This window comes from Raphanus sativus, chromosome 2 (genome assembly GCF_000801105.2).
Source record: "Raphanus sativus cultivar WK10039 chromosome 2, ASM80110v3, whole genome shotgun sequence".
Lineage (NCBI taxonomy): Eukaryota > Viridiplantae > Streptophyta > Magnoliopsida > Brassicales > Brassicaceae > Raphanus > Raphanus sativus.
The window spans coordinates 28552668-28578693 of NC_079512.1; the positions used below are offsets into that span (position 1 = coordinate 28552668).

The following is a 26026-nucleotide window of genomic DNA, read 5'->3' on the forward strand; positions in this document are numbered from 1 at the left end:
TGGACTTATACTATAAAAGTGTTATACTAAAAATTTATAAATAAAATATTTTATATTTTATTTATATGATATATAAATTGATTTTGATGTGTGATTTTTATTTTATTATTTTTATTAATAAATATTGAAAAATATTTAATGTCAACAAAAAATCTATAAGGAAATTTATTTTGGTTAAAATTAATTCTATTAAAGATCTATTATTTAAATTAGTAAAATACATTAAATACTTAAATTTATCATTTAAATAAGGAAAAGACAAAATTATCTACTATCTTTGTTACCAAACAAAATTTAATTTTTTTTTTAAGAACTCATATCCCTATTACCAAACAAAATCTTAAAGTATTTATACTTTAATAGTATTAGATTATCCACATTTTATATAAAAGAAATTCTGATTGGGTTTTGGAAAGGTTTAAATTAGATTAGTCATTTGAACGATTTTAAAATATTTTTATATTAGAAATTAACTTGAAATTACTAAATTCTAACAATTATCTTGTTTTTTTTTTTGCGAACTAGTCTTAACATTTTTTCTCAAACGTTTTGGTCCATTTACTCTTCATTTCTTGTTACTGCCGGTTTATTACAGAGCAGAAGTTGATTCTGCATAGAACACAAAAAAGGGTAGAATTTTATTACTAAATATAAGTTTCTTGTGTGGTAGTGAAAGTTCGTCGACGAGGCTTGTTTCTTCCGTCCCTCAGTCTTCTTTCCCCTACTTCCTCTTCGACCACTTCGGTCTCTGAGTTTTGGCTTTCCACAACGGTTCTTGAAGCAACGTAAGGGAACAAGAACGGTCTAAAACACCAAAGAAGGGCAATTAGAATAGGGACATAAAGATACATTGAAGTCCAGACGCAAAGAGTCCATTTCCAATTATAAGCCATTCGTTTAGTCCATGGCGGTTTCGAGTTTATGACAATCTCAGCTTCATATAACTGAGGCAGTAACCGAGTCTGTGCACGTGGAATCAAAGTCGTCCTCACGGCTCTTGTTCTTGGCCATTTCTCTTGGTGTATTAACGCATCTATTCTCATTGTTTGTGCTTCGTTTGCGATTCCAGTAACAAGTGGAACACTCATTACGAATGTTCTTGCTAGTCTTATGGGTTGGCTTCTGAACCGTAACATACAAGGTTGGCTTGATCTCGCGATTATTTCTCCTTTTAATGATAGAAGCTCTACCTTCAACTGTGCATGCAACACCAATAAACAGTTCAAATTTGGGAGCAGTAAAGACTAGTAAGATTTTTATTTTTAAAGTTGGTATTATATTCAATATTAATTCAAAAATGAGAATCCAACAATGTTTTACTTGACTTGTTCATTACCGGCTATGAGTCGATGTAACATTTATTTTATTAGTAAGATAGTTACCTGAAATAACCCAATTCTTCTATTGAGATCAGATTCAGGCATCCAGAGAACTAAAGAGACATGAACTTTATGTCCAAGTGGGACACCAAATGGTCTCTTCTTCTTGTCGAAGCTAAAAACCGCACTTGGGTTATCTTCAGTGTAATCGAAAAACAATTTTTCTCTCACAACCACAGGCTTTTCTACATATAAACTGACAATACCAACACCGATCACACCCGCCAAAATTAGTGCCACCACCATTATCGCCGACACATGGCATGCGCCCATTACACCAAACCATGTCCTCCTAACAATCCGCCCCGCACCGCCCTTTATCTGCGATGGAGCACGTTTAACAACCCTTTCCGCAGCGGAGATCGTAGCTGTTGCGCGGCGGTATGAGCGGTAGAGGAGGAAGAGGGGCGAGGTTAAGACCACCAGTGCGTTGTAGATGAGATCGGCTTGGATGTCGACGATGGTCAGGAACCAATCGGCTCGTAAAGGGTCAGGAATTTTGAGGTCTGTGTCTAGTTCTTCCATTGTTTGGTTTCCTCACAAAGTTTTGTTTTGAGGGATTTCAAGAAATCAAGATTCTCACGGTTTGTTTTATGACATGAAACTAGATAAATGTCGCTGTCTACAAAAATATTATCTGCATGATAATAGTGAAACGTGTTGGCTCGTGTTCTTGAGTAGTGCCACGTACGTTGCTTGAATGAGATCATGCTGAATGTACCAAAAGAGCTGCGCTCGATTTATTAAAGAAAAGAAGATCACATGGGTAAATTACTTTATTTCCAGAAGTGTTGGATCTGGATTTTGGTTGGATTTTTTTTTGTCAAGATTTAATTTCAGCAACTTTGCTTTCATTTAATAACCGATATTAATTTCGTATATGTATAAGCAAAAACATATGCTGATAACTGTTATAGAAAGTATATAGTTATATAGTAGACTACTTTTTATAGGCAATGTATAGTGATATTTTGTAAGAGCACCCACAACAACAAATACTTAACATTGGAATATTTTTTTTTCTTTTTTTTTTCCGAATTTAAAAAAAAAATTTGTTCGATTGCAGGTTTTCATGCGGCGGTAGAATCCGCACACAGTGAAGAGGTTGTCAGAAAAGAGATCCGTAAATTAGGATTTTTCTTTTTGACAACTTAAATTAGAATTTTAAGAAGTAATTGTGGCACAGATTCTTAAATATTTAGGCCCTACATATTATTATAATAATTTGTTGTTAAAGATTTGGTAATGATTTATTGTTGTGGATGATCTAATCAAATACTACTGTTGTTTAAATGTAGTTCATCATATATACGGGTAACTAAAAATAAATTAGACCATTCAGATTGATACTTTCTCCGATTTTTTAAAGTAAGATTTTATAGATTTTATTCTTATTTCACAAAGATATTTTTTTATACTTTTAAGATATTTTGTATATTTTTAAAAAAACATTAATTGTAAATATTTGAATTGATTAAATTTTACCAGTGAATAGTTATTGAAAAAAGTATATAAAAAAATAAATAATAATTTAAGATATAAATATTTATTATATTCTTAATAAATACGAAAATTCTAAAAAATCTTAATTTTATAGAATGGAGAGAGTACTAGATAGTTAATTACAAGATTCTAGTAACTTTTACTAAATAATTTATCAGAAATATAACACTTTATAAGAGTCTAGTAACTTTTACTAAATAATTTATCAGAAATGTAATACTTTTGTGTTATATTCTTTTGTAACAAAATATATTACCATTTATAACTTTTTTAAGTAGTAAAAACTAAAAAGAGTAAAGGATAAAGGAGACGAAAAAAAAGGATAAAGGATACGAACAAAAGTCTTAATATGTGGACCCCACTGCACTCGACAAAGACCTTTGACAAAACAAAGGATCATTATTCTCATATTTTTTTCTATTATTTCTCAGACTCTAAACAAGGATAAATAATCTCGCATCCATCTCTCTCGTTCGTCACCACCCCCAAATCAAAGAAATTAGGGTTTTCATCTTCTCACCCCTCCCCCCCTTTCGGATCCTCTCGTATCCGCCCAATCGACGATGACCGGCAAGGCGAAGCCGAAGAAGCACACGGCGAAGGAGCTCCAGGCGAAAGCCGACGCAGCGTTGACCAACAGAGGCGGAGGAAAGGCGGGGCTTGCGGACAGGACGGGGAAGGAGAAGGGAGGTCACGCGAAGTACGAGTGTCCGCACTGCAAGATCACGGCGCCGGATCTGAAGACGATGCAGATCCATCACGAGTCGAAGCATCCTAAGCTGCCTTACGAGGAGCCGAAGAATCTCCACGAGGCGCTTGCTGCTCCTGAATCTTCCAAACCTAAACCTGGAATCAGAGGAAGCCTCAAGAAGTGATTGGTTGTGATTGTGTTGTCGTGGAGTTTGTATTTGAAGTTATGTAATAAAAAGATGTCAGTCTTAAAGTTGTTGATGTGAGAATATAGCGATGATGCTAATATCATATGAAATTAACTGATATCTCTGATGATGATTATCTCTTATAAATCACGCGTGTCTAACTTATCGATACTTATTTTCATTATACTTATGGGTTTGGTTCTTTAGTGTCAATCTGTTTGTGTTTCTGCAATTCGTGTAAAAAAAAAAAACAAAACAGAAGATTAGTTAATTGATTTGAATGATGTCTGAAAAGTTTGGATAGAAACATTTAGCTTGTGTTGTCTTTAAATGCCGGGACTTGCTTTTGCTTCCTTTTTAAGCTTTCAAAGCATCTCCACTTGTTAGATGCTTTTTTGTTTTCTTTTCATTAAAAAACGCGAAGAAAGAATCTAGTTCTCATTGTGCTTTGTGCAGCTTCACGATCCATAAGTGCTCTATTTTATTCTAAACGAATCCAATTGAAAAATGGACCAGATTACATAATACTATTATCTTACATTTCGACGACTTGGGAGTGTTTGCTCTTGTTGGTGATAAGGATAATTCTGTTTTCATTTTTGATCAGTTGTCTGCTTTTTTTTCTTTTTTTCACAGGAACCAAACATATAATCATATATATACTAATCAGTTTTAAAGGTGAGTAGAGGATGAATCTGATTACATATCACGAGAGACATGAACAGTCTCAAAAGAGAGGCCAAAACATTCAAAATATAAACGCACATAATTAACAATTTATCCGAGAGAAGATGATGAAAATGTACTACAATCGCATTCTTTCCACATTAGCCTGGTTGGTTGAGTTGCAGTAAGCTTGGAAGATACGAAGAGCACACCACTGGGGCAAAACGTCTCGTAATCGTATTCGGAGAAGAAACCTTGTTTTCGAGTTCATGAGCTTCTCGGATTCTCACAGATGTGAAGTATCCATCTTGTCCGAAGACGTGAGCAGTTTGGTAGAGACATCCACTGGCACCGACCCTTTCTAGAACGAAAACCACAGCAATTTTCTTCTCCTCGTCAACGAGAAAACTCCCAGCAGAAGGGTCAACCCAATAGTCAGTGACCACTCTCAAAAACTTTGTCCAAGACACAACGTCAGGACCAATCTTATCCGTGACGCTGATCTCGATCGTCTGACGTGTCTGCCAGTGCTGATACAGCACAGCGAGCTGCTGCTCCTCTCTAACGCAAGAGAAAGACAGAAAATGCAATCCATCGTAAGAATGAGACGGGGGGAGAGGGAGAAGCGGTCCAAAGCTCTCTGCTGTGAAATCGAAACAGAGGAAGGAAGCTACAGGACTCGCACGAAAATAAGTGTTTCCCTTCAAAGAGACGCCGCCGTGTGCATGAGACCATAAAACGTGTTCGCTTGTGACATCATCAAGAACCTTCCAAGAACTCGAGCTAAACTCGTAGAGTTCGAACCCTAAAACGTGTTCTTCGTTGGTAGAGATCCTCAGGATCTTGTGGTTGTTGTTGTTGTTGTCGTATCCGAGAGCAAACCTGTCTGAACTATGGAAACTACTGTGTCTGGGTTCGATCCACGTGGTTTGTCCTAAGTAAGGATTCCATACCAAGAGCCTAGAGCTATCATCCTCAAGGACGCATAGCAACAAACCATCGCACTGAAACACATTGGAGATCTGGATTTGAGCAAGTACGCTTACTTGTTTTATAGATGGTTCGCCATCGTCTTTGTCTTTGCGGAGGATGTAACGACCCTAATCTAGGGCAAAGCCCATTTGTTTCTCATTTTACAATTAAAGACCCAAAACCCTTTTTTTTTTACCTTGTTCCACATTAGAAGTTGATGAAACTTACCTCTCTTCCCTTGCCCTATATAAGAAACTCCATCCCTTCTCTTTTTTCTCATCAAGTTAAAATATTCTTTGCGCGTGACAAGTTGTTGAACTATTCAACGATCAGTCACTAGTGAATTTTTTTTTCCGGTGGGATTTCCGGGCAAGCTTTCGGCGAGATTTCCGATCGAGTTTCCAGCGGTTTTTCTAGTAAGTTTGTCGCCTCCATATTTTCTAGTTATAGGAATCTATTTAGAGAATTCTATTTTAGGAAACCCGTTATTTTAGGAAAGTTTCCATTTTAAGAAAGTTTCTATTTAAGGAAAGTTTCCATTTCTGGAAACTTTATTTCCTGAGATCCTGAAAAGTCGTTAACCTTCGTGTTGCAGTTGATCTCGGTTGACCATCTTCCGTTGTTCCTTCCAGCCAGTTGCTAAGGTGAGGGCTATTCTCGTAATTTCTCGTACACGACCTAGGACTTTGAATAAGTATAGTTTAGTTTTGATGTGTTCAGTCTGTGTGAATTGAGTCAGTCTTTCCTTGTTTAGCTATGTAGGTTCTCTGCTTAAACCGGAACTAGGGTGCTAGATGGTTCAACAATGCTTGTCTTTTGTAATTGATTATTAATTATTTAAATAGTATATTGAGATGATTTGGATGTTAGCCGACCACGGAGACGTAATTCTGTGTGCCGGCCGGAGACCAGTGGATTTGATGATTTGATGATGTGATGTGGAGATGCTGCGGCACAGCTTAGTCGACCTGTTGTGCCAAGGCTTCGAGGTCGATAAATCGTCTACGGGCGTGTGTTACCGAGCACTTTGTCGGCGGAGTTTTTGGCCTTTTATTGGGCAGCGGGTGTGTATCCCGCTAGGACCATTGTTTGATTTATGGGTACTTTAGGTGCCGTGCTTGTCACATGTTTGGATTAAATTATATTTATTCAGAGTGTTCTGTCTAAGTCAATGAAATTCGGGCTTAGCATCCCATACCTCACTGAGTGACTCCCCTGTTACTCATCCCTCATTTTTCCTCCCTTTCAGGTGAGACGGACGAGTAGGAGACTGATCGGACAGCTGGTGTTTCTAGGCGTTTTCATTTGTTTTATTCTCAGACTTATATTTTATTATTTTCAGCGATAATTTCAGTATATGAGTTATTGGATTTATGGATTTATTTCGTTATTTATATGAAATTCGACTTTGAGATTTTTTTCGGATTTTGAGACACAATTGTGGTTTGGTAACATGCCGGTATCGAGTGAGGATGAACCGGGTGTTACAATTTGGTATCAGAGCGGGGATGTGTCTCGGCCCTGACCCGGGACGCCGGTTAAGGGACCTGATTTTCAAAGATATAAAAAGTTTTCAACGGTTTTTAAAACTTAGAAACACCTTTCTGTTCGATAATGTTCCGTTATTGACTGTTCTTGTCATTTCCCCTCCCTTTCAGATGCCGCCAAAGAGAGGAGCTAAGCGTACTCGCACCGTTAGAGCCAGAGTCGATGCTCGCGAGGTTGTAGATGACCAGGCTCCCCCAGTGGATGTTCAGACAGAAGGTGTGCCGCCAGTAGCCCCACAGATTGATCAGGCTGCACTCATGCAGATGGTTCAGGCAGCAGCTACGCAAGCTGCTCAGGCTGCCATTCAGCAGGTTACCCAGGAAGCAGCTCGGGTTGCTGCACAGGAAGCTGCCCGAGTAGCCGCACAGGAAGTTGCTCGCCAGTTGGCTGCCGCTCAGGTTCCACCACAGCAGATCCCAGTGCAGCAGGTCCCAGCGCAGCAGGTCCCAGCGCAACAGGTTCCAGCAGTGCAGATTCCTCAGATACCATTGCAGCAGGTTCCAGCAGCGCAGATTCCTCAGGTACAATTGCAACAGGTTCCAGGCCAGCAGATTCTGCCACCTCCACCGCCATTACCACAGGTTTATCCAGCTCATGATGAGAGGTATTACCGACTCACCAGTATGATGAAGAACATGGGTATGGAGCATTTTGTAGGAACAGTGGATCCTACAACTGCTTATGATTGGAAACTGAGTCTGCAACGGAAGCTGGAGAATATTGATTGTCCCCCAGAATTTAAGCTTAGACTGGCTATGCAGTACTTGCGTGGAGATGCATTGGTATGGTGGGAGGGAGTGCGATTGAACCATGGGCCTGACATTCTCACTTTTGAAGATTTCATCGAGGAGTTTGATAAGAAGTACTTTCCGAAACAAGCTATGGATAGAAAGAAGAGGGATTTCGAGCATGTGAGCCAGGGTGACTTGTCGATCAAGCAGTATGAGGTTAAGTTCAACCACCTTCGCAGGTTTGTTGGAAGTGGTATTCCTGAAGATGAGTTGATCAGGAAGTTTTTGGATGGGATGCGTTTGGAGATTCGCAACAGGTGTAATGTCGTCACTTACTACAGATTGGGAGACTTGGTGGAGAAAGCAGCTGAACAGGAAGCAGGTTGGATAGAGGAGCAGAAACTTCTCAAATCTGCTCAACCTAAACCTGAGAGGACTACAGAGTCTCAGAGGAGGACCGGGGATCAGTCAGAGGCACCGTATTGTTCTCGTTGTCATCGTCATCATAGGGGAGAATGTGCCAAGTGTTTTGAGTGTGGGAGGTTTGGCCACATTGCGAAATTTTGTCGGGTTAGACCAGTTGATGCGACTTCCGCTGGACATATTGCAGCACCAGCAGCAACAAACATGAATTGTTACAACTGTAATCAGCCGGGCCATATTTCGAGAGAGTGTCCGACGAGGGGACATGCCACACTTCCACCACCGCCTAAGCGTCAAGCCACCGATCCATGAGTATTTCCAGTAGGAGGCTGCGAGAGAGTTAAGCCGACTGATGGTACGCATCTTTTCAATTTGATAATTAATGCTTTTGGATGATGTCCTTTGTGTTTATCATGTGTTTTTAGAAGAAAAGAAAAGTGTTTAAGATCACTGACAGTTTAGTGTGAGAGCATTCACCTTATTTGATATGGAGGACCGCATAGTTTGGAGTGTAACTAGTAGAGAATCTTTTCTAAAAAAAAAGGTAAGTCATGTTGAAGACATTTGTTTCCTTTCTCAGCTCAGTATTTGAATTCGGGGACGAATTCCTTATTAGTGGGGAATAATTGTAACGACCCTAATCTAGGGCAAAGCCCATTTGTTTCTCATTTTACAATTAAAAACCCAAAACCCTTTTTTTTTTTTTTACCTTGTCCCACATTGGAAGTTGATGAAACTTACCTCTCTTCCCTTGCCCTATATAAGAGGCTCCATCCCTTCTCTTTTTTCTCATCAAGTTAAAATATTCTTTGCGCGTGACAAGTTGTTGAACTATTCAACGATCAGTCACTAGTGAATTTTTTTTTCCGGTGGGATTTCCAGGCAAGCTTTCGGCGAGATTTCCGATCGAGTTTCCAGCGGTTTTTCTAGTAAGTTTGTCGCCTCCATATTTCCTAGTTATAGGAATCTATTTAGAGAATTCTATTTTAGGAAACCCGTTATTTTAGGAAAGTTTCCATTTTAAGAAAGTTTCTATTTAAGGAAAGTTTCCATTTCTGGAAACTTTATTTCCTGAGATCCTGAAAAGTCGTTAACCTTCGTGTTGCAGTTGATCTCGGTTGACCATCTTCCGTTGTTCCTTCCAGCCAGTTGCTAAGGTGAGGGCTATTCTCGTAATTTCTCGTACACGACCTAGGACTTTGAATAAGTATAGTTTAGTTTTGATGTGTTCAGTCTGTGTGAATTGAGTCAGTCTTTCCTTGTTTAGCTATGTAGGTTCTCTGCTTAAACCGGAACTAGGGTGCTAGATGGTTCAACAATGCTTGTCTTTTGTAATTGATTATTAATTATTTAAATAGTATATTAAGATGATTTGGATGTTAGCCGACCACGGAGACGTAATTCTGTGTGCCGGCCGGAGACCAGTGGATTTGATGATTTGATGATGTGATGTGGAGATGCTGCGGCACAGCTTAGTCGACCTGTTGTGCCAAGGCTTCGAGATCGATAAATCGTCTACGGGCGTGTGTTACCGAGCACTTTGTCGGCGGGGTTTTTGGCCTTTTATTGGGCAGCGGGTGTGTATCCCGCTAGGACCATTGTTTGATTTATGGGTACTTTAGGTGCCGTGCTTGTCACATGTTTGGATTAAATTATATTTATTCAGAGTGTTCTGTCTAAGTCAATGAAATTCGGGCTTAGCATCCCATACCTCACTGAGTGACTCCCCTGTTACTCATCCCTCATTTTTCCTCCCTTTCAGGTGAGATGGACGAATAGGAGACTGATCGGACAGCTGGTGTTTCTAGGCGTTTTCATTTGTTTTATTCTCAGACTTATATTTTATTATTTTCAGCGATAATTTCAGTATATGAGTTATTGGATTTATGGATTTATTTCGTTATTTATATGAAATTCGACTTTGAGATTTTTTTTCGGATTTTGAGACACAATTGTGGTTTGGTAACATGCCGGTATCGAGTGAGGATGAACCGGGTGTTACAGAGGAGGTCGAAGTTCATCAAACAGATCCTCTTTGACTTCGAGTCCAGCATCAGGAAGTGCTTCTTTCTTCTTTCTGCTGCTTCACCCAAAAGGATCTGGTTTTTAAGTAAAATGTTCCATTTTTTGCAGGTAGTTCTCACTGAGTTCAGAGATGAAATCGACAGCCTAGAGAAGATCTCGTCCTCTACCAGATTCTCTGGAAGATCGAGTATTGTCTTCATCGTTCGAAGCTTCAGTTAGGGTTTCTTTCTTTGCTCTGCTCTGCTCTGCCCGATCAGTTGTTTGCTCTTGCAGTACTTGGATTCACACCTTTCAAGTTTAACGATATTAAAACCTAGAAGCCCAGTATGATTGTTACCAGAATTATAAGCCCATTATAGCTTCAAAGCAGCCCGGTATGATGGGCTTTTTGGGCTATATTGTATGTCTTTATTCGTCGTGTGTGTGTCGTCATTTTTTTTTTTGGTCACAGTGTCGCCAATTTTACACGAAGAAAGAGAGCAGAGCCAATTGACGCGACATAGCACGAATCAACATAGCTTTATCGATTTAAGGGGAAAGGTGAGCCCATTCTCAACATAATTTTCTGTTTCTAGTGAGAGATTTGGAGAATAAGGAAGAGTCTAAACGCGATTAGAAAATGAAAGATGCAGAAATTATAAAAATTAGCTTTTAAAAGTTTTCTGTTTTCTAATTTTAGGGATTTATCAGAGTGAGAGAGATGAGTGATGAATCGGGGAAGGTGAGTAAAGAAGAGGAAGAAGAATATGTTCTGATGGATCTTGACGATGTTTCGAGGCACATTGACATCCCTTCAGACGCTCCTTTTACTCTCTCAGTTACCATTCCATTTCTCTTATTTACTTCTTTTGTCTATTGGGGATTTAATATCATATATCTAATTTGTTTTCAATAATGCTCACTCAGGGTTTGGATACTTTGAATCCCATATTGACCATTGATGGGAAAATCAAGCTGGTTAGTCTTAACTTCCAACTATTAAAAAACATTTCTTCTTCTTCTTAATTCGCTTTTAGAATTGATCTCTTTTTCTTCTCTTTTCGTTTGCTTCCCAAAAAATAAGGTTGGAGAATACTTGGAGACAATTGGTACATGTCTTGCTTTCTCAGATAAGGGTAATGTTCACAAACTTGGCTCTAAAAGAAACATGTACACTATTGAACATTTGTTTCAAATAAATTCCTTAACCCATTTTTGGTTTTCAGAAGTTCCAGCAGCTGAAAACCAGACACCACACAAGACCGTTGAACCTGTTGCTAAGCTCCACAAGATTCTTAAGTTTAGGCTAGCATTAGATAATGACGATGGAGAAACAAGAGCAACCACCTTGTAAAAATAACATCTTTCTAGTTTATATAACTTTATGCCAAGTGAAACAAGGCCACGGGGAAAAGAGTATCTCTGAGTTTTCTATTGATTTGTAGAATATACTTAACAAAGCAAACGCCACATGTGTTTGTTAGTTTCTTAAGAAACAAATCAAATCCTCTGTTTTCTCGAGGTTTTAACAACTACCCTAAACTCAAAAGAATGATCATCATCATCATCATCATTAAGAACGACAAATGTAAAGAATCATTATCTAATAAAGAGAAGAAAAAACAATATCAATCCGATTTCAAGCTTGTTTTCACCCTTTGGTGGCTTGTGGTTTCTGCTGTTCTTGGACAACATTCTCTTCTTGATACAGAAGCTTTCTCCTCTTGAGACCATAGCCATTGTACTGATAGATTATGCTGTATAGGCACTGTCTTAATCCGAGCACATCGAACTCTTCTATGAACCTCAAATCTCTCTGTCTCCATTTCAAACCGGCACAGTTCTGGTATTCCTCGAGAACAGATGATAAGCACCAGTTTTGAACTTTCCTCAAGCACCCCACAAGACAACCTGTCCTATGCTGAAATTTAGCCAACAAACCCCACAGAAACGCCATTAGACCTCAACCCAAAAAAGCTTATGAAACTTGGAGAAGGGGGTTTGGGGTTTTAGTTGTTGTTACCTTTCCTTGCTTACAGTGGATGAGAATTGGATGATTTCTAACATCTGTAAGCAAACAAACAGAAGGAGCTAATGAGACATCTAAAAGGAGAAGATAATACAAAACATAAAAGGGGCTCTCTTTCTGATTCCTTACCAACAAGTACTCTAAGAGCACTCAAGACTGTATCCTTTGGCATAGGAGTTGGAGGATCCTATGTGGGCGGTAAAAACAATCCAAAACTCAGAAAACAGAGGCATAATATAAAAACAGAAACAAGCAATTGTTTAAGTGCTCTTGCTTATGCAAATCCAGATGATAATAATGATCCAACTAAGCTTTTATATAAGCCAACAAACAGAGTACAGAGAGATAGGAACAAGAAAAAAAAAAGAGATAGGAACAAGAAAAGGGTCTTCTTAAATGTCAATGACGAGCTCATAAGATTCAATCCAATGAATAAAACGGTTAAATCATACCGTTTTGCCATGGATACCGAAATGGAAAAGCTTGATGTTGTTGGACTCAAGAGACTTGAGATTCTCCTCAGGGTATGGTTCAGGACACAAGTAGCTGTTTTCCAGAATTACAAAAAAAAAAAACACAACACAGAAAACATGTTTTGTAATCAAAATGTTTGAAAAAGGGTATGAGAGTGAAAGTTAAATAAGGAAAATAAACAAAGGACAAGGATGGGGGGGGGGGTGGGGGAAGTCAAAGATTCTTATTTTTAATGCCCAAAGAGATTCAGAATCTAATTACATGATGGATTTGAGATTGAGGGTCGATAAGAAACCGAAATTCTCGAGATGAGGAAACCCAGAACGGTATATTCCGTCTTCCACCTTCCAGAAATTCTTCGGCGGCGCAATCAAAACCTCGCCGTTGTCATCATCCTCATCCATTAGTAAATGCGAACCCATCAATCAATCTCTCTCAATTACACAGTCTCCCGATTCGACAAAAACCAAAAACAACAATCTCGTTAATTGGGAGACAGAGACAATACGAGAAAGCAAGCAAAGAGAAAAACCGCCGCCATTTGTTTAGATTTGCTGTTCTACGTTGGATGGACCCTCTGAGGTTTTGGATTTTATTAATCAGGGAATGTTTGTTTCTTCTCTGTTATCTCCCAGATTATGACACGTGTCACATCCTATGCTGTTTCTGTAGTCCTTGATTGGCAAATTCCTCCTACGAATTTATTTTGACTGCTAAAGTCAATTTTTAGTTTTTTTTTTTCTGTTAACTTTTTCCCCCGCAGATTCGATTAAGGTCCCACAGGTCATTGTTGGTTTAGGAATCAACGGTTTGTTATACAAGAGGAATTTGGTAGAATCTGAAAAAAAATTGTTTGAAATACTATCAATTGATTATCATTTTCAAAAATACATAAATATTAAGGTTTATGATTGGATGATTATTGTCTAGAGTTTAGTAAAACTTTTATAAATAACAATTTAAACATCTATAAATAATTTAAGAGGGTTAATTTTTTATCCCAAATCTATGATATCTATGAAAATGGTTATCTTTTTAAAGTAAATTTAAAAAGTTGTTTAAATTATAATTTCCTCTAAAAAATAGTTGATTTAATGAATTTAAAATCAACTAATTAGTGTTATAATACTAATATAATAAAATTGCAAAACATAAATAATATGATGATCTTTGTGATTTTATCTTATAAGGTATTCTACTTAAGTATATTTAAATATTCATATTATTTAGTATATACAAAATGAAGACCCTGCACATCCACAAAATATATAATCACTATATATATATATATATATATCTACTTTAGTATTAAAAAGATCTATATGCACGGCAAATCATAAAATGTGTCATAGATCAGATATTCCCCATATGTATCAAAATATGTCTAGATTCGTGTACAAAACATAACCTAAAATAAATAAAGGGAGTGATAAATTATGAAGTTTGATGAAGATGAGGATTAATGATGTCTTCTTTTGTAGCGACGGCAGCTGCAAGCAACTCCGGAGGTATGAGATCTTCCCATCCTTTACCGGGACCTGCAAAACCGCTTTCCCAACCAATGTGCGAAACATGTTTTACGTTTGTTGGAACGCCTATCTCCATCCCTGACGTCTCTCCATCTTCACTCTCTTCTTCCTTGTAAGCTACAATATTGATATTCAAAGTGTATATATATAATATATAATATTATTAGAGATAATCATCGAAAAATATATTGTTAATTTATACCACCTAAGACAAATATTATATGAATTTGGCAAAATAAAGCCTTAAGGAAACTGTGTTTCAGAAGAAGAAAAAGCCTTAAGGAAACTATATAAGTCATATGAAGCAAAAGCTTACAAAAATGGATCTATGAAGTGTTAGACTATTAGTGTTGACACTACACGTATCCTTCTGATTCTATTGCTATTTTCTTGCGTAAAGTATCGTTAAATGGAAAATTTTAGATTAGATTACCAAAGATTTGAGAAATGGTCTTGAAGCTCTTGAAAAGCCGGTTAATACCGGTAGAAATCTCCGGTTTAGAAACCGCAAGGAATTTGAATGCAGTCATGTTTTCTTCCTCTTCCTGATCACGAATAATCCCTTTTGAAAACACATCAAGAGATCACACAGAAGATACATGAGATTTCAATTCAATATGTACATATAAACATATGTATATATGTATCGAACCTTGAGGAGAGTGATGATGATGATGATGAGGCTTAGAGAGAGGAGATAAAACGGCAACACTTGAGTCGGATATACATCCGACGGAGAAAGGAAGCACCACAAGTCTCTCCATCCTATTCATTTTCTGCCAAGCATTTCCTTTTACTATACTTATATTTATATACAAGTATATGAGTGTAACGTATGTACTATGAAAATGACAACCCACCAAATGTTTTAGCGTAACTAATTAGCCTTTTGTTTTGTTGTAAGCTTTGTTAGAATATAATTTGGTAGTGGTCGTGTTATCTATTCTTCCGACTTTGTTGTGAAGTCACAATGATGTTTACGTGTGCATATGAAATTGTATTTCGCCAGAGAAGAAAGTGATAGCTTTAGTTATGGTAGTTCTTTTTTTGCACTGAGCTCAACTACTGTTTGGTAGACTGTTTTATCTGGTGACGTAGCACTTGCACTATATATGACAGTTTGAAAGCTAGTTTATGGCAAATTCTAAATCATGATATATATGCATTATGTAAGAATTACAACGTGACTGTGAGAATGACTAAAATTTCGTTTATTATTAAGTTTCTCGTATATATCCACTTAGTCCCTATTTCATAGCCATATATCTTCCCGAATCTGGAAATCTTTCTCCTTACATTACATGAATCATATTTTCATTTTATTCGAGAAAAACTATTTTTTTTTCAATAATATCTTAATCACTCAATCCAATAGTGTTCCGTTAAATAGAAACAAATTTGATAAATACTGATAACTCTCTCATAGAATATTAGAACGGAAAAATCCATTAGATAATAAATCATTGGTTCTAAACCATTTTTGACGCTGAATCAACAATTCGAAAAGTTTTTTCTTGTGTATTTTTGATAAACCAACTTTTATATATAAGATATAGAATCTGTTTAAGAAGTAAGAAGCTCCTTTAACATCTCTTCATCTACACATTTTTATAATAAAATCCAAAATACGCGTTTGTAAATTATAAATGATAAAAATTAGAGGAATTCTAATTTTATAACATAGTATTAGATAACACTTTTAAAATTTACATTCCTGATAATCGTTTTTATAAATGCTTAAATATGTGACGAAAAAGATTAAACTAGCTCTTTTAAATTATTTATAAATGTTGAAGAATTATTTATAGAAGTTTTTAAATTCAACTCCATCTCCTAAATATTAAACCATAAACAATAATTATATCATCCTTAGCTCAAATATTAAAATAGTGAGTGTATTTTTGAATAAGTATCTAACTTTTGGTATTTCAAACAATTTTTATAAAAAATTATGGTATCATAAATCAATTATAACAATTTGATAACTATGTAGGTTGCACATGCCTCCCATAGATCAAATTTTATTCTAATTTTAGTTGACTATTGCACAATCTTTAAAAAGTTTTCCATCGCAAAAGCAAAAGTTCACTTCTCATTATGTTTTTTTTTACAAAATCCTATAGAGAAATAGTTTAACTTTAGATGGAGTTTATAATGAATACTCAAGAACTCTATAATGTGTGTATAATGATGACAAAAATGATTAAAATGTCCATTAAATGTTACATCCACTTGGAATCAAAGCAAACTATTATAAAAATATGTAACATTTTCTTTTGAAGACTATTCTGACCAAATGTTATGATACAAGGCCTTCTTTTCTATAGTTTTTTGTTTCTCTATGTATATTGTAGCATAGTACAAGTTTAGAGAGCTAGCCATCACAATAATTGACTACAATTTTTTATAGCTTTATGTTAAGACCATTACAGTGGTTTAAAAATGGAGGTTTAGAATTTGATAGTCATAAAACTAAAACTAGCACCGGTTTAGACCAAACCCAAAACCGGGTAAAATCATAAAAGTATAAAACTAATCACCAACATCATACCAATCGGTTAGACTCGGGTTTTGGGTTTATTGACACTTTGACGCACCTTAAAAGCACGATCGAAGAGGAAACTGCGGGAGGAAGCAGCAAATGCGCGAGACGTGATTGGACCAATTCAACAGAAACGTGATAAATAATCAAATGCATAATATACCCCCACTGATTCGTGTTTATCCCTCTGAACGAAGAAAAAACCTGGGACCTACCTGGCTGCATTCTCTCCCAAACTCGAGTCAGGTTCCTTCTCTCCCAAGCCAAACCCTTTTTCCTTTTCCGTATCTATATTATTAAACTTCTGCGTATTGCTTTGTTTGATCATGTGATCATGAATTGGCTGAGAATGAGAATTATATCTTGATTAGTTTATATATAGGCTATTATGTTTTATCGTGTTTTAGTCTAGATTCTGTTTATGTAATATTTGTACAACTCAGCTTTCATACAGTACTTCTGTTTTCTAGCTTTGCTTATGGATAGATTGTACTTTTCTTTTGATGCTATTGGTGTTTTTTTCTGACAAAGTTTTTTGATGTGTCTGCAGCAGAAAGCTTTTGAAGATTATTACCTCATCTCATATTATTGCTTAAAAGATCAAACATGTCTTTGGATCATGAGATAAACAAGAACGAGGTTGACATCGTCATTGGCGCTCTTAACGCTGACTGAAAGTTCAGAGACACGTAAATAAGAACCGTACACAGAGCTTTCAAGAACACTTCTTGTATTATAGAAACCTTTTAAACAATCTTCCTAGATCTGTTTAATCCGATTTAAGCTCAGTCACACACGACTAGCGACGGACCAGTTCCTAAGCTCTAAGTTACAGAAACTCAACGCCAAAACCTATTGCTTGATTTCTGTAGCCGACAAGAACAACTCTCTTGCTCTAGCTTTTACAATGACGTGCTTAACCTAAACTTGCCCATACGCAATCTAGTTAAGTAGTCCCCACCGAATATTCTCTTTCCTAATATCTCGATGAATCCAAATCTTTCCAATTCTTCTTTACTTGATCTTCAAGCAATATCCTAGAGTTAATGAGTATCTGCCACGTCATTACTCAATAACAAACTCGTCACAGTGTGTCACACACGAATCTTCATGCGTAACACCTCGTGCCGTTCCTCACACGATCAAGCTCTTTTTCTTGAGCTTACATTCTCCCCCTTTTTATCTGAATGTGACAACCTAAGCCACCTGTACAGACAAAGACAAATAACACGAGCAACAACATAGACGAAACATAATCATCCTTGCCAGAGAACTTCTCCCCCTGCTTAGGTGCACATACAGGTAAAAACATCAGTAACACAATGAATATTAGCCAATTGCAGAGAGACCCAATAATCACAGAGATGACAAACAAAATTATCAAGAATGAAACAAGTTGTAACTCATCATCAACTTTTAACCAAGTGAACTTGACACCACTTACCACCATGTGAGAGCCCGAGAGAGAGATCCGAAATTCAAGGAGCAAAGTATCAAAAACGATCTTTACATAACAGTAACCATTTTAGACATACTCATGATGCCTTTTTGTCCAGAGGAGAGACCCAAAATACGCTGCACAAGCTTAGTCAACTACCACAAAAAAAACTTTAGTGAAATCAATGAGTCCTCCCAAGTCTGTAGCTTTTTCTCAGCCGAGTAGCTGTCACATACGAGATTCACTCCCGTTAATCATCCATCCTCAAGTCCACACCAACACTTATTAGTCATGTCTGGAAACACATTGTAAACCTCTTGTGCCTGTCACTTCTACTCGACATATAACTTTGACTAACTTTTCTTCAAGAGTACGATCAACAACTCAGTGCAATGAGATGGTATTCGAGCTTAGAAACAAAGTGGGGTAACACCCTAATCCAAGTCGAGCCATCTCTAAGAATTGAGATCTTCTCTGCCCAGTCAAGACAGTGATCGTGGTCAGAGTCAAAATGTTGTGGCATCCAGCTCCAACCCGAGTATCTATCATTCCAGGCCTTATTTTCTTTAAGCTTTTGTAGCTGAGTGACTCAGATTTTTCTTTGTGTAACACACCTGTTTCTCCTTTCTCATACACTCAGCTTCTCATGTGTTTCCTCGTTCAATCCAGACAGTGATCAGTACTCAGAACGAAAATGTGATAGCATCCTGATCCAAGATGAGTGTCTTTCTTTAGTGAACCTAAGAGTGTGGGTGTTGAACTCATGGAAGATGATTCTCGAGAGTGAACTTGATGACTCAAGGTTTTGATGGTGCAGCAGTATAACTTAGCCTGTACAATGTATGTTTCGTGACTCTCCTCTTCTGACAGGACCTATTCAGAGATCAACGATTCCTAAGGCCTTACGAAGACCTAGGAAGGTATTGTGGTCCAATGGTTTTGTAAAGAGATCAGCAAGTTGTTTCTCTGTTGATACATGCTCCAGAATCACAATTCTCACCTCAACTAGCTCTCTCACAAAGTGATGTCGTATGTCCACATGCTTGGTACGCGAATGCTGAACTGGATTCTTAGACAAATTTATTGCACTCATATTATCACAATAGACAGGCATGGGATCAGATATGATACCATAATCAACAAGCATTTGTCGCATCCAGAGCAATTGTGTGCAACAGCTTCCCAATGCAATGTATTCAGCCTCAGCAGTGGAAAGGGAGACACAGTTTTGCTTCTTGCTGTGCCACGCCACCATGTTGTTCCCAAGGAAGAAACAACCTCCAGATGTGCTATGTCTGTCATCTAAGCACCCTGCCCAATCTGCATCACAAAAACCTGCAAGATTCTCATTAGTTTCAAAGGTATAATGAAGACCAAAGTTCAGAGTTCCTTTCACGTATTTGATGATACGCTTGACAGCCTTCATGTGTGATTCCTTTGGTCGTGCTTGATAGCGAGCGCAAATTCCAACACTCAGACACAGATCAGGTCGACTAGCTGTGAGGTATAGAAGACTGCCGATCATTGCTCTATAGAGTTTCTCATCCACTGGCTTACCATCATCATCTCGAGACAGCTTGGTAGTAGTACTCATTGGAGTATTGGCCACTTTGCTAGTTTGCATCCCAAACCTCTTGATGAGATTTTTTGCATACGTGCTCTGTGATACGGTGATCCCATCCGCCATTTGTTTGATTTGCAGTCCGAGAAAGTAACTGAGCTCCCCAACCATGCTCATCTCAAACTCCTTTGTCATAGTTTGAACGAAGTCATCCACCATAGCTTGTGACGTACTTCCAAAGATAATGTCGTCCACATACACTTGAATAATAATGACATCCTTTCCATTCTCCCCTATGAACAGAGTCTTATCAACTCCTCCTCTCTGAAAACCGGCTTTGATAAGGAAGTTGGTTAGTCTTTCATACCAAGCTCGTGGAGCTTGTTTCAGTCCATAAAGGGCTTTCTTGAGTTTGTAGACATGATCAGGGAAGTGTGGATCCTCAAATCCTTTAGGCTGTGTCACATAAACTTCTTCTTTTAAGATACCATTCAGAAACGCACTCTTGACATCCATCTGATAGAGTTTGATCCTGAAGCTGCAAGCCATTCCAAAGAGCAGCCGGATTGATTCAAGACGAGCTACAGGAGCAAAAGTTTCATCGAAGTCCACTCCCTCAATTTGAGTGTATCCCTGACCAACCAGTCTTGACTTGTTGCGAAACACATTACCTTCTTCATCTATCTTATTCTTGTGAATCCACTTAGTTCCAATGACGTTTACTCCATCTGGCCTAGGAACTAGCGCCCACACATCTAACCGTTCAAACTGTTCAAGCTCCTGATGCATGGAATCTGTCCAGTATTCATCATCCAGGGCTTCTTGAAGATTCTTTGGTTCTATCTGAGAGACGAAACACTCCAAGGTATTAATCTTGGCCATGAAGGATGCTATCTTAACCATCTCTTTGAAGTTAATTTGCTTCTTTCGTGTAACCCTTTCATCAAATAGTCCTCCAATGACATCAGCTGAGGAATGATTCTTATGCACTTTGCTCTGGTCTAGATCGACTTTAGTCATCTCAGGGTCATCATTGTCTTCAGGCTCATCTTGCCCTTCGCTTTCAGCTTCTTTTGACGGACTTTGTGTGACACCCTCAATAGTTTGTGTTACCCGAGCCTCATAGAATCCAATATTGTCATCAAAGACAACATTAACATTGTCACCAATGAACTTGGTGCGTTGGTTGAACACACGGTAGGCAGAGCTGTTTACTGAGTATCCCAAAAACATACCTATGTCGCTTCTTGCCTCGAATTTTCCAAGATGTCCTTTGTCATTCAGAATGTAGCATAAGCATCCAAATACATGCAAGTGACTCAGATTTGGGGTTTTGCCCTTGAAGATCTCATATGGCGTAGTCTTGGTCTTAGGCTTGACATAGACTCGATTTATCACATAGCATGCAGTGCTAATTGCTTCTGCCCAGAAGCCTGATGGAACACTATTTCCACACAACATAGCTCTCGCCATTTCTTGCAGTGTTCTATTCTTTCTTTCCACAACTCCATTCTGCTGAGGAGTTCTAGGTGCAGCATACTGATGACGAATACCTTGACTGTGACAGAACTTATCAAACTCTTCGTTTTGAAACTCACCACCATGATCGCTCTTAATCTGAATGATTCCACCCTTGTCTTGCTTGAGTTGAAGAGCCATAATTTTAAAACTCTCAAGGGCGTCAGACTTGTGGCGTAAGAAATCAACCCAGGTGTACCTGGAGAAATCATCAACCATCACAAAGATATATCGCTTACCAGCAATGCTTGCAGGGGTGATCGGACCCATAAGATCCATATGAACCAGCTCCAATATTCGTGTAGATCTGATCTCTGAAATTTGTTTGTGTTGCACTTTGACTTGCTTTCCTTGACAGCATCCTCCGCATACAGTATCCGTTTGTTTCTCCAAGTCAGGAACGCCTCTTACCACTTCAGCACTTACAAGTCTGCTGAGCCCATTGGTATTCATATGTCCCAACTTCTTGTGCCATAGATCAAGTTTAGACTCCGAAGCTGCAAAACACACGTTTGAAGGTCTCCAAAGATAGCAGTTGTTCCCTGAGCGAATGCCTCTCAACACAACATTGTTTCTTGCATCAATGGCACGACATTCCTTGCTGTTGAAGATTACTTCCAATCCTTCATCACACAATTGACTTACACTGATGAGATTCGCCTTGAGTCCCTCAACAAAGTAGACGTTTGAGAGTTTAGGTACATCCGATCTGGAGGTAATCCCAATAGCACGAATCTTACCTTGTCCACCATCTCCAAACGTAACCTTTCCACCTCTGATAAGTTCAAGTTTCTCAAGATAATCTTCGTTTCCAGTCATATGCTTCGAGCAACCACTGTCAAAGTACCAAGGAAGTTGTGTCTGTGATGCTTCTTCAGCTGAGGTGTACGCAACATGACTCACAATTTCAGTTTCTTCTTGTATCCTCACGAAGTTACAGACAAGATCATGGTTGACTTCAGTGTGTGACTCAGCACGGATGGTGAGTGACACTGAGGGAGTGCGATCCTTGTAGTTTGGGTATAAGTCTCGTTTAGCTATCCACACATACCCATAGGCTGTTGGTTCTGTGAAGCACAAGTTCAACCTCCAAGCTCTCTCATACTGACTTCTTCGAAAGTAACAAAACCTGACATTGTGTCCTCGTTTTCCACAGAAGTGACACCCGTTTCCACGTCTTCTTGGTATAGGAATAACAGGATTGTTCCTTTCAGCATGAGTAGGCTTTCCTTCAGGTTTCCTTTCTTCCCTAGGAGCTTCCTTCACAAATTTTGTTTCTGTCGTTGTGGAGGTAGATCCCTTGTATCCCAGTCCAGTGCTGTGACTTGGACACTGTCCCAAAGTCAGTATGTGATCAAGAGATGCGGTACCCGTTGATAACATCCGAATTTTCTTGTGATTCTCAGTGAGTTGACTCTCAAGTAATCTGCTTCGATCGGTCTCCATAGTCAAGAGATCACTTAGCCTTTGCACGTGAGCTTCAGCTTCCTTGCAGACTCGTTCTTTCTCTGTCATAGCTCTCTTAAGTGCAAGTACTTCTTGGTCAGATTCCCTGTCAATAGAGTACTCCTTTGTTTTGACAGAGGGCTGATCAAGTTCCAGTATGTTAATCTGAGCCTTTAACATTGCAGTTTCTTTGAGCAACGAAAGATTCTCATGACTAAGATCAGAGAACTTGTTAAAGAGATCCTTGTACTCAGCTTCAAGATCGTGCTCGAAATCCTCATCATCCTCACTGTCAATATCAGTTGCTTTTCCAGTTTCTTCACCAATCAATGCCATGAAATTTAGATGCAGCTCTCCTTCTTCAGTGTCGCTGTCGGATTCAGTATCACTAAAACTCAAAAGAGACTTCTCCTTCTTAAGGATACTAGGACACTCACTGCGATTATGACCAATGCCTTTGCATTCAATGCATTTTTGCTCCTTTCTCTTAGCTAGAGGACACTCGCTTCTAAAGTGACCGAAACCATCACACTCATGACACTTCTTGGTGTTTTTGCTAGACTCCTGTCTTGAGCTCTGAGAACTGCTTCTTTCACTGTCATTCCGTTGATACCGACCACTCGATCTTCCATTACCCTTTTCCATGCGCTTGATGTACTTGTTAAAGTTTCGAGCTATTAAGCTGAGATTCTCTTCAATCTTGGTGACACGGCTATCATGAGACTCAGCTTTGAAGGCGATGCTCTTCTGATTTGTAGCTTGCCTATCATTCTTCTCAAGGTCATGTACCTTCAGGATTCCGGAGAGTTGATCAAACTTCATCTCATCTGTGTCTACAGCAAGTGTAAGGACTGCTTTGTATGCCTCGAATCGTGGCGGTAAGCATCTCAACAATTTTTTTACCAAGTCCTTTTCTTCATACTTCTTACCAAGGACTGATGCTTCACTTGCCAGCTCGCTGATCTTGCATATGAACCCCTCAATCGGCTCATCATCACTCATCCTCAGATTTTCAAACTTGGAGGCAAGATGATCAAGACGAGTTCTTCTCACACTTGTGTTCCCCTCAAAGTGGTTGATGAGTGTATCCCAAGCTTGCTTTGCAGATTCACATCCTTGTATGATCTTGAATTGCTCAACATCCACCGACGAGAATATGACAGTCAGAGCCTTGGAGTTGAATTTCGAAGCTTTCTTCTCACCATCAGTCCACTGATTTTTAGGTTTTGGACCAACAGACTTATCCTCCATGATGACAGTAGGCGCAACCCAACCATCTTCTACAGACGTCCAAGCATCTTCATCAACTCCTCTGATGATGTGTTGCATCCTAACCTTCCAGTGCCCGAAGTTGGTACTGTCAAGCATAATAGGCTTGTGAATGTGTAACAGTTCTTTCATGGTGTCCATGAAATCCGCAAGACCTCAACCTGTTAGTAGTATTTGATACCACAGAGGTTTCCTGCTCTGATACCAAATGAAAGTTCAGAGACACGTAAATAAGAACCGTACACAGAGCTTTCAAGAACACTTCTTGTATTATAGAAACCTTTTAAACAATCTTCCTAGATCTGTTTAATCCGATTTAAGCTCAGTCACACACGACTAGCGACGGACCAGTTCCTAAGCTCTAAGTTACAGAAACTCAACGCCAAAACCTATTGCTTGATTTCTGTAGCCGACAAGAACAACTCTCTTGCTCTAGCTTTTACAATGACGTGCTTAACCTAAACTTGCCCATACGCAATCTAGTTAAGTAGTCCCCACCGAATATTCTCTTTCCTAATATCTCGATGAATCCAAATCTTTCCAATTCTTCTTTACTTGATCTTCAAGCAATATCCTAGAGTTAATGAGTATCTGCCACGTCATTACTCAATAACAAACTCGTCACAGTGTGTCACACACGAATCTTCATGCGTAACACCTCGTGCCGTTCCTCACACGATCAAGCTCTTTTTCTTGAGCTTACAAACGCTGACCTCACACCCTTCTTGGACACCTGGAGACCCTTCTTCACCGGTTTCCATCTCATCATCGTCAAAGACCCCGAGCTCAAGGAAGAAGAACTCAACATCCCGCAAGGCTTCGACGTCGACGTCTATTCGAAGACCGACATGGAAAAAGTCGTGGGATCATCCGATACCACCGCCATGTTCTCTGGCTATTCCTGCAGATACTTCGGCTACCTCGTGTCTAAAAAGAAGTACATCGTCTCCATAGATGACGATTGCGTCCCGGCTAAAGACCCCAAAGGGTTCCTGGTGGATGCTGTGTCTCAGCACGTGGACAACCTCGAGAGACCCGCCACGCCTCTCTTCTTTAATACGCTGTACGATCCTTATCGCGAGGGAGCTGATTTCGTGCGTGGGTACCCTTTCAGTCTTAGGAGCGGTGTCCCTTGTGCTGCGTCTTGTGGGCTTTGGCTTAACTTGGCTGATCTCGATGCTCCGACGCAAGCTCTCAAGACAGAGCAGAGGAACACTTCGTACGTCGATGCGGTTATGACTGTACCTTTAAAGGCTATGCTGCCTATAAGCGGGATCAACATCGCTTTTAACCGTGAGTTGGTGGGTCCGGCTTTGGTGCCTGCGCTTAGGATAGCTGGAGAAGGGAGAGTGAGATGGGAGACGCTTGAGGATGTTTGGTGTGGGATGTGTCTGAAACATATCGTAGATCATTTGGGGTATGGTGTGAAAACTGGACTGCCTTATGTGTGGAGGAACGAGAGAGGTGATGCGGTGGAGAGTTTGAAGAAGAAGTGGGAAGGGATGAAGCTGATGGAGAAGAGTGTTCCGTTTTTTGAGTCTTTGAAGTTGCCTGAGAGTGCGGTTACCGTTGAGGATTGTGTGGTTGAGCTTGCTAAAGCGGTGAGAGAGCAGTTGGGTTCAGATGATCATGCCTTCACGCAGGCTGCTGATGCTATGGTTAAGTGGGTCCAGCTCTGGAGTTCGGTTAATTCGAGCGGTTAGAAGTTGAACCAATGAGTGTTATCTTCCCGAGGTTAGGTTCGTTTATAAGCATCATCTTTAAACCAATGCGTGTTATCTTCCCAATGAGTGTTATCTCAGGGATTTATCATCATCTTTATTTTCCCTCTTTTAAAAAAAAAAAAAATCTAGTTATAAGCATGTTTTTATGAGATTTCAATAATTTAAACCTTGACTGAAGAAGTGAAACCCATCTTGTTAACTTCGATGACAATGATATCTATTGCTTATCTTTTTCTTCGGGTTCTTGACTGATTATGCGGTTTCAGTCTTGTAGAATTATAAACATAGAGGGTGTATTTAACTAAGATTTTCCTTTAAGAAGTATTTAACTAAGATTTTGAATATGTTAAAATGACAATTTCACTACTATTCACTAGAATGTTTAAGTAAAA

General features: G+C 38.8%; 7 protein-coding genes across 7 annotated transcripts; 3 read left to right on the top strand and 4 right to left on the bottom strand.

The window, feature by feature from the left end:
• Positions 1–521: 521 nt before the first annotated feature.
• On the bottom strand, positions 522–1950 carry LOC108839367 (seipin-1-like). Its single transcript, XM_018612140.2, has 2 exons — positions 1383–1950; positions 522–1196 (listed from the first exon to the last, which is right to left on the bottom strand). The coding sequence occupies exons 1-2, from the start codon at positions 1902–1904 to the stop codon at positions 645–647; spliced, it is 1074 nt and encodes a 357-aa protein (XP_018467642.1). The 5' UTR covers positions 1905–1950; the 3' UTR covers positions 522–644.
• A 1353-nt stretch (positions 1951–3303) lies between these two features.
• Positions 3304–3890, top strand: LOC108842781 (protein METHYLENE BLUE SENSITIVITY 2). Its single transcript, XM_018615805.2, has one exon. It carries the CDS (start codon positions 3446–3448, stop codon positions 3755–3757), a length of 312 nt encoding a protein of 103 aa, XP_018471307.1. The 5' UTR covers positions 3304–3445; the 3' UTR covers positions 3758–3890.
• A 557-nt stretch (positions 3891–4447) lies between these two features.
• LOC108842778 (F-box/kelch-repeat protein At3g13680-like) lies at positions 4448–10390 on the bottom strand. The gene is made up of 2 exons (XM_057002938.1): positions 10110–10390; positions 4448–5517 (listed from the first exon to the last, which is right to left on the bottom strand). The coding sequence occupies exons 1-2, from the start codon at positions 10323–10325 to the stop codon at positions 4588–4590; spliced, it is 1146 nt and encodes a 381-aa protein (XP_056858918.1). The 5' UTR covers positions 10326–10390; the 3' UTR covers positions 4448–4587.
• Positions 10391–10576: 186 nt separating this feature from the next.
• Positions 10577–11542, top strand: LOC108842780 (uncharacterized). The gene is made up of 5 exons (XM_018615803.2): positions 10577–10665; positions 10805–10942; positions 11032–11082; positions 11189–11240; positions 11331–11542. The coding sequence occupies exons 2-5, from the start codon at positions 10826–10828 to the stop codon at positions 11456–11458; spliced, it is 348 nt and encodes a 115-aa protein (XP_018471305.2). The 5' UTR covers positions 10577–10665; positions 10805–10825; the 3' UTR covers positions 11459–11542.
• Positions 11530–13324, bottom strand: LOC108842779 (tyrosine-protein phosphatase DSP5). The gene is made up of 5 exons (XM_018615802.2): positions 12869–13324; positions 12586–12679; positions 12263–12320; positions 12128–12171; positions 11530–12025 (listed from the first exon to the last, which is right to left on the bottom strand). The coding sequence occupies exons 1-5, from the start codon at positions 13027–13029 to the stop codon at positions 11756–11758; spliced, it is 627 nt and encodes a 208-aa protein (XP_018471304.2). The 5' UTR covers positions 13030–13324; the 3' UTR covers positions 11530–11755.
• A 617-nt stretch (positions 13325–13941) lies between these two features.
• Positions 13942–14946, bottom strand: LOC108840980 (CRIB domain-containing protein RIC4). Its single transcript, XM_018613773.2, has 3 exons — positions 14789–14946; positions 14570–14698; positions 13942–14253 (listed from the first exon to the last, which is right to left on the bottom strand). Exons 1-3 carry the CDS (start codon positions 14907–14909, stop codon positions 14042–14044), a joined length of 462 nt encoding a protein of 153 aa, XP_018469275.2. The 5' UTR covers positions 14910–14946; the 3' UTR covers positions 13942–14041.
• A 2047-nt stretch (positions 14947–16993) lies between these two features.
• Positions 16994–25701, top strand: LOC108839368 (probable UDP-arabinopyranose mutase 5). The gene is made up of 2 exons (XM_018612141.2): positions 16994–17341; positions 24615–25701. The coding sequence occupies exons 1-2, from the start codon at positions 17285–17287 to the stop codon at positions 25611–25613; spliced, it is 1056 nt and encodes a 351-aa protein (XP_018467643.2). The 5' UTR covers positions 16994–17284; the 3' UTR covers positions 25614–25701.
• Positions 25702–26026: the final 325 nt, after the last annotated feature.

Excerpts from the sequence above, each read along its gene's own strand:
- LOC108839367 (XM_018612140.2), bottom strand. The coding sequence starts at position 1,904 with ATGGAAGAACTAGACACAGACCTCAAAATTCCTGACCCTTTACGAGCC. Across the intron at positions 1,197-1,382 it reads GAAGAATTGGGTTATTTCAG|TTGAAGGTAGAGCTTCTATC; the intron begins GTAACTATCTTA and ends TTGCATGCACAG.
- LOC108842781 (XM_018615805.2), top strand. The coding sequence starts at position 3,446 with ATGACCGGCAAGGCGAAGCCGAAGAAGCACACGGCGAAGGAGCTCCAG.
- LOC108842778 (XM_057002938.1), bottom strand. The coding sequence starts at position 10,325 with ATGAAGACAATACTCGATCTTCCAGAGAATCTGGTAGAGGACGAGATC. Across the intron at positions 5,518-10,109 it reads TCTGTTTGATGAACTTCGAC|ATCCTCCGCAAAGACAAAGA; the intron begins CTCCTCTGTAAC and ends TAGGGTCGTTAC.
- LOC108842780 (XM_018615803.2), top strand. The coding sequence starts at position 10,826 with ATGAGTGATGAATCGGGGAAGGTGAGTAAAGAAGAGGAAGAAGAATAT. Across the intron at positions 10,943-11,031 it reads ACGCTCCTTTTACTCTCTCA|GGTTTGGATACTTTGAATCC; the intron begins GTTACCATTCCA and ends ATGCTCACTCAG. Across the intron at positions 11,241-11,330 it reads TCTTGCTTTCTCAGATAAGG|AAGTTCCAGCAGCTGAAAAC; the intron begins GTAATGTTCACA and ends TTTGGTTTTCAG.
- LOC108842779 (XM_018615802.2), bottom strand. The coding sequence starts at position 13,029 with ATGGGTTCGCATTTACTAATGGATGAGGATGATGACAACGGCGAGGTT. Across the intron at positions 12,680-12,868 it reads CTCAATCTCAAATCCATCAT|CTACTTGTGTCCTGAACCAT; the intron begins GTAATTAGATTC and ends TCTGGAAAACAG. Across the intron at positions 12,321-12,585 it reads TCGGTATCCATGGCAAAACG|GATCCTCCAACTCCTATGCC; the intron begins GTATGATTTAAC and ends CCGCCCACATAG.
- LOC108840980 (XM_018613773.2), bottom strand. The coding sequence starts at position 14,909 with ATGAATAGGATGGAGAGACTTGTGGTGCTTCCTTTCTCCGTCGGATGT. Across the intron at positions 14,699-14,788 it reads TCATCATCACTCTCCTCAAG|GGATTATTCGTGATCAGGAA; the intron begins GTTCGATACATA and ends TGTTTTCAAAAG. Across the intron at positions 14,254-14,569 it reads GACCATTTCTCAAATCTTTG|CTTACAAGGAAGAAGAGAGT; the intron begins GTAATCTAATCT and ends TCAATATTGTAG.
- LOC108839368 (XM_018612141.2), top strand. The coding sequence starts at position 17,285 with ATGTCTTTGGATCATGAGATAAACAAGAACGAGGTTGACATCGTCATT. Across the intron at positions 17,342-24,614 it reads ACATCGTCATTGGCGCTCTT|AACGCTGACCTCACACCCTT; the intron begins AACGCTGACTGA and ends CTTGAGCTTACA.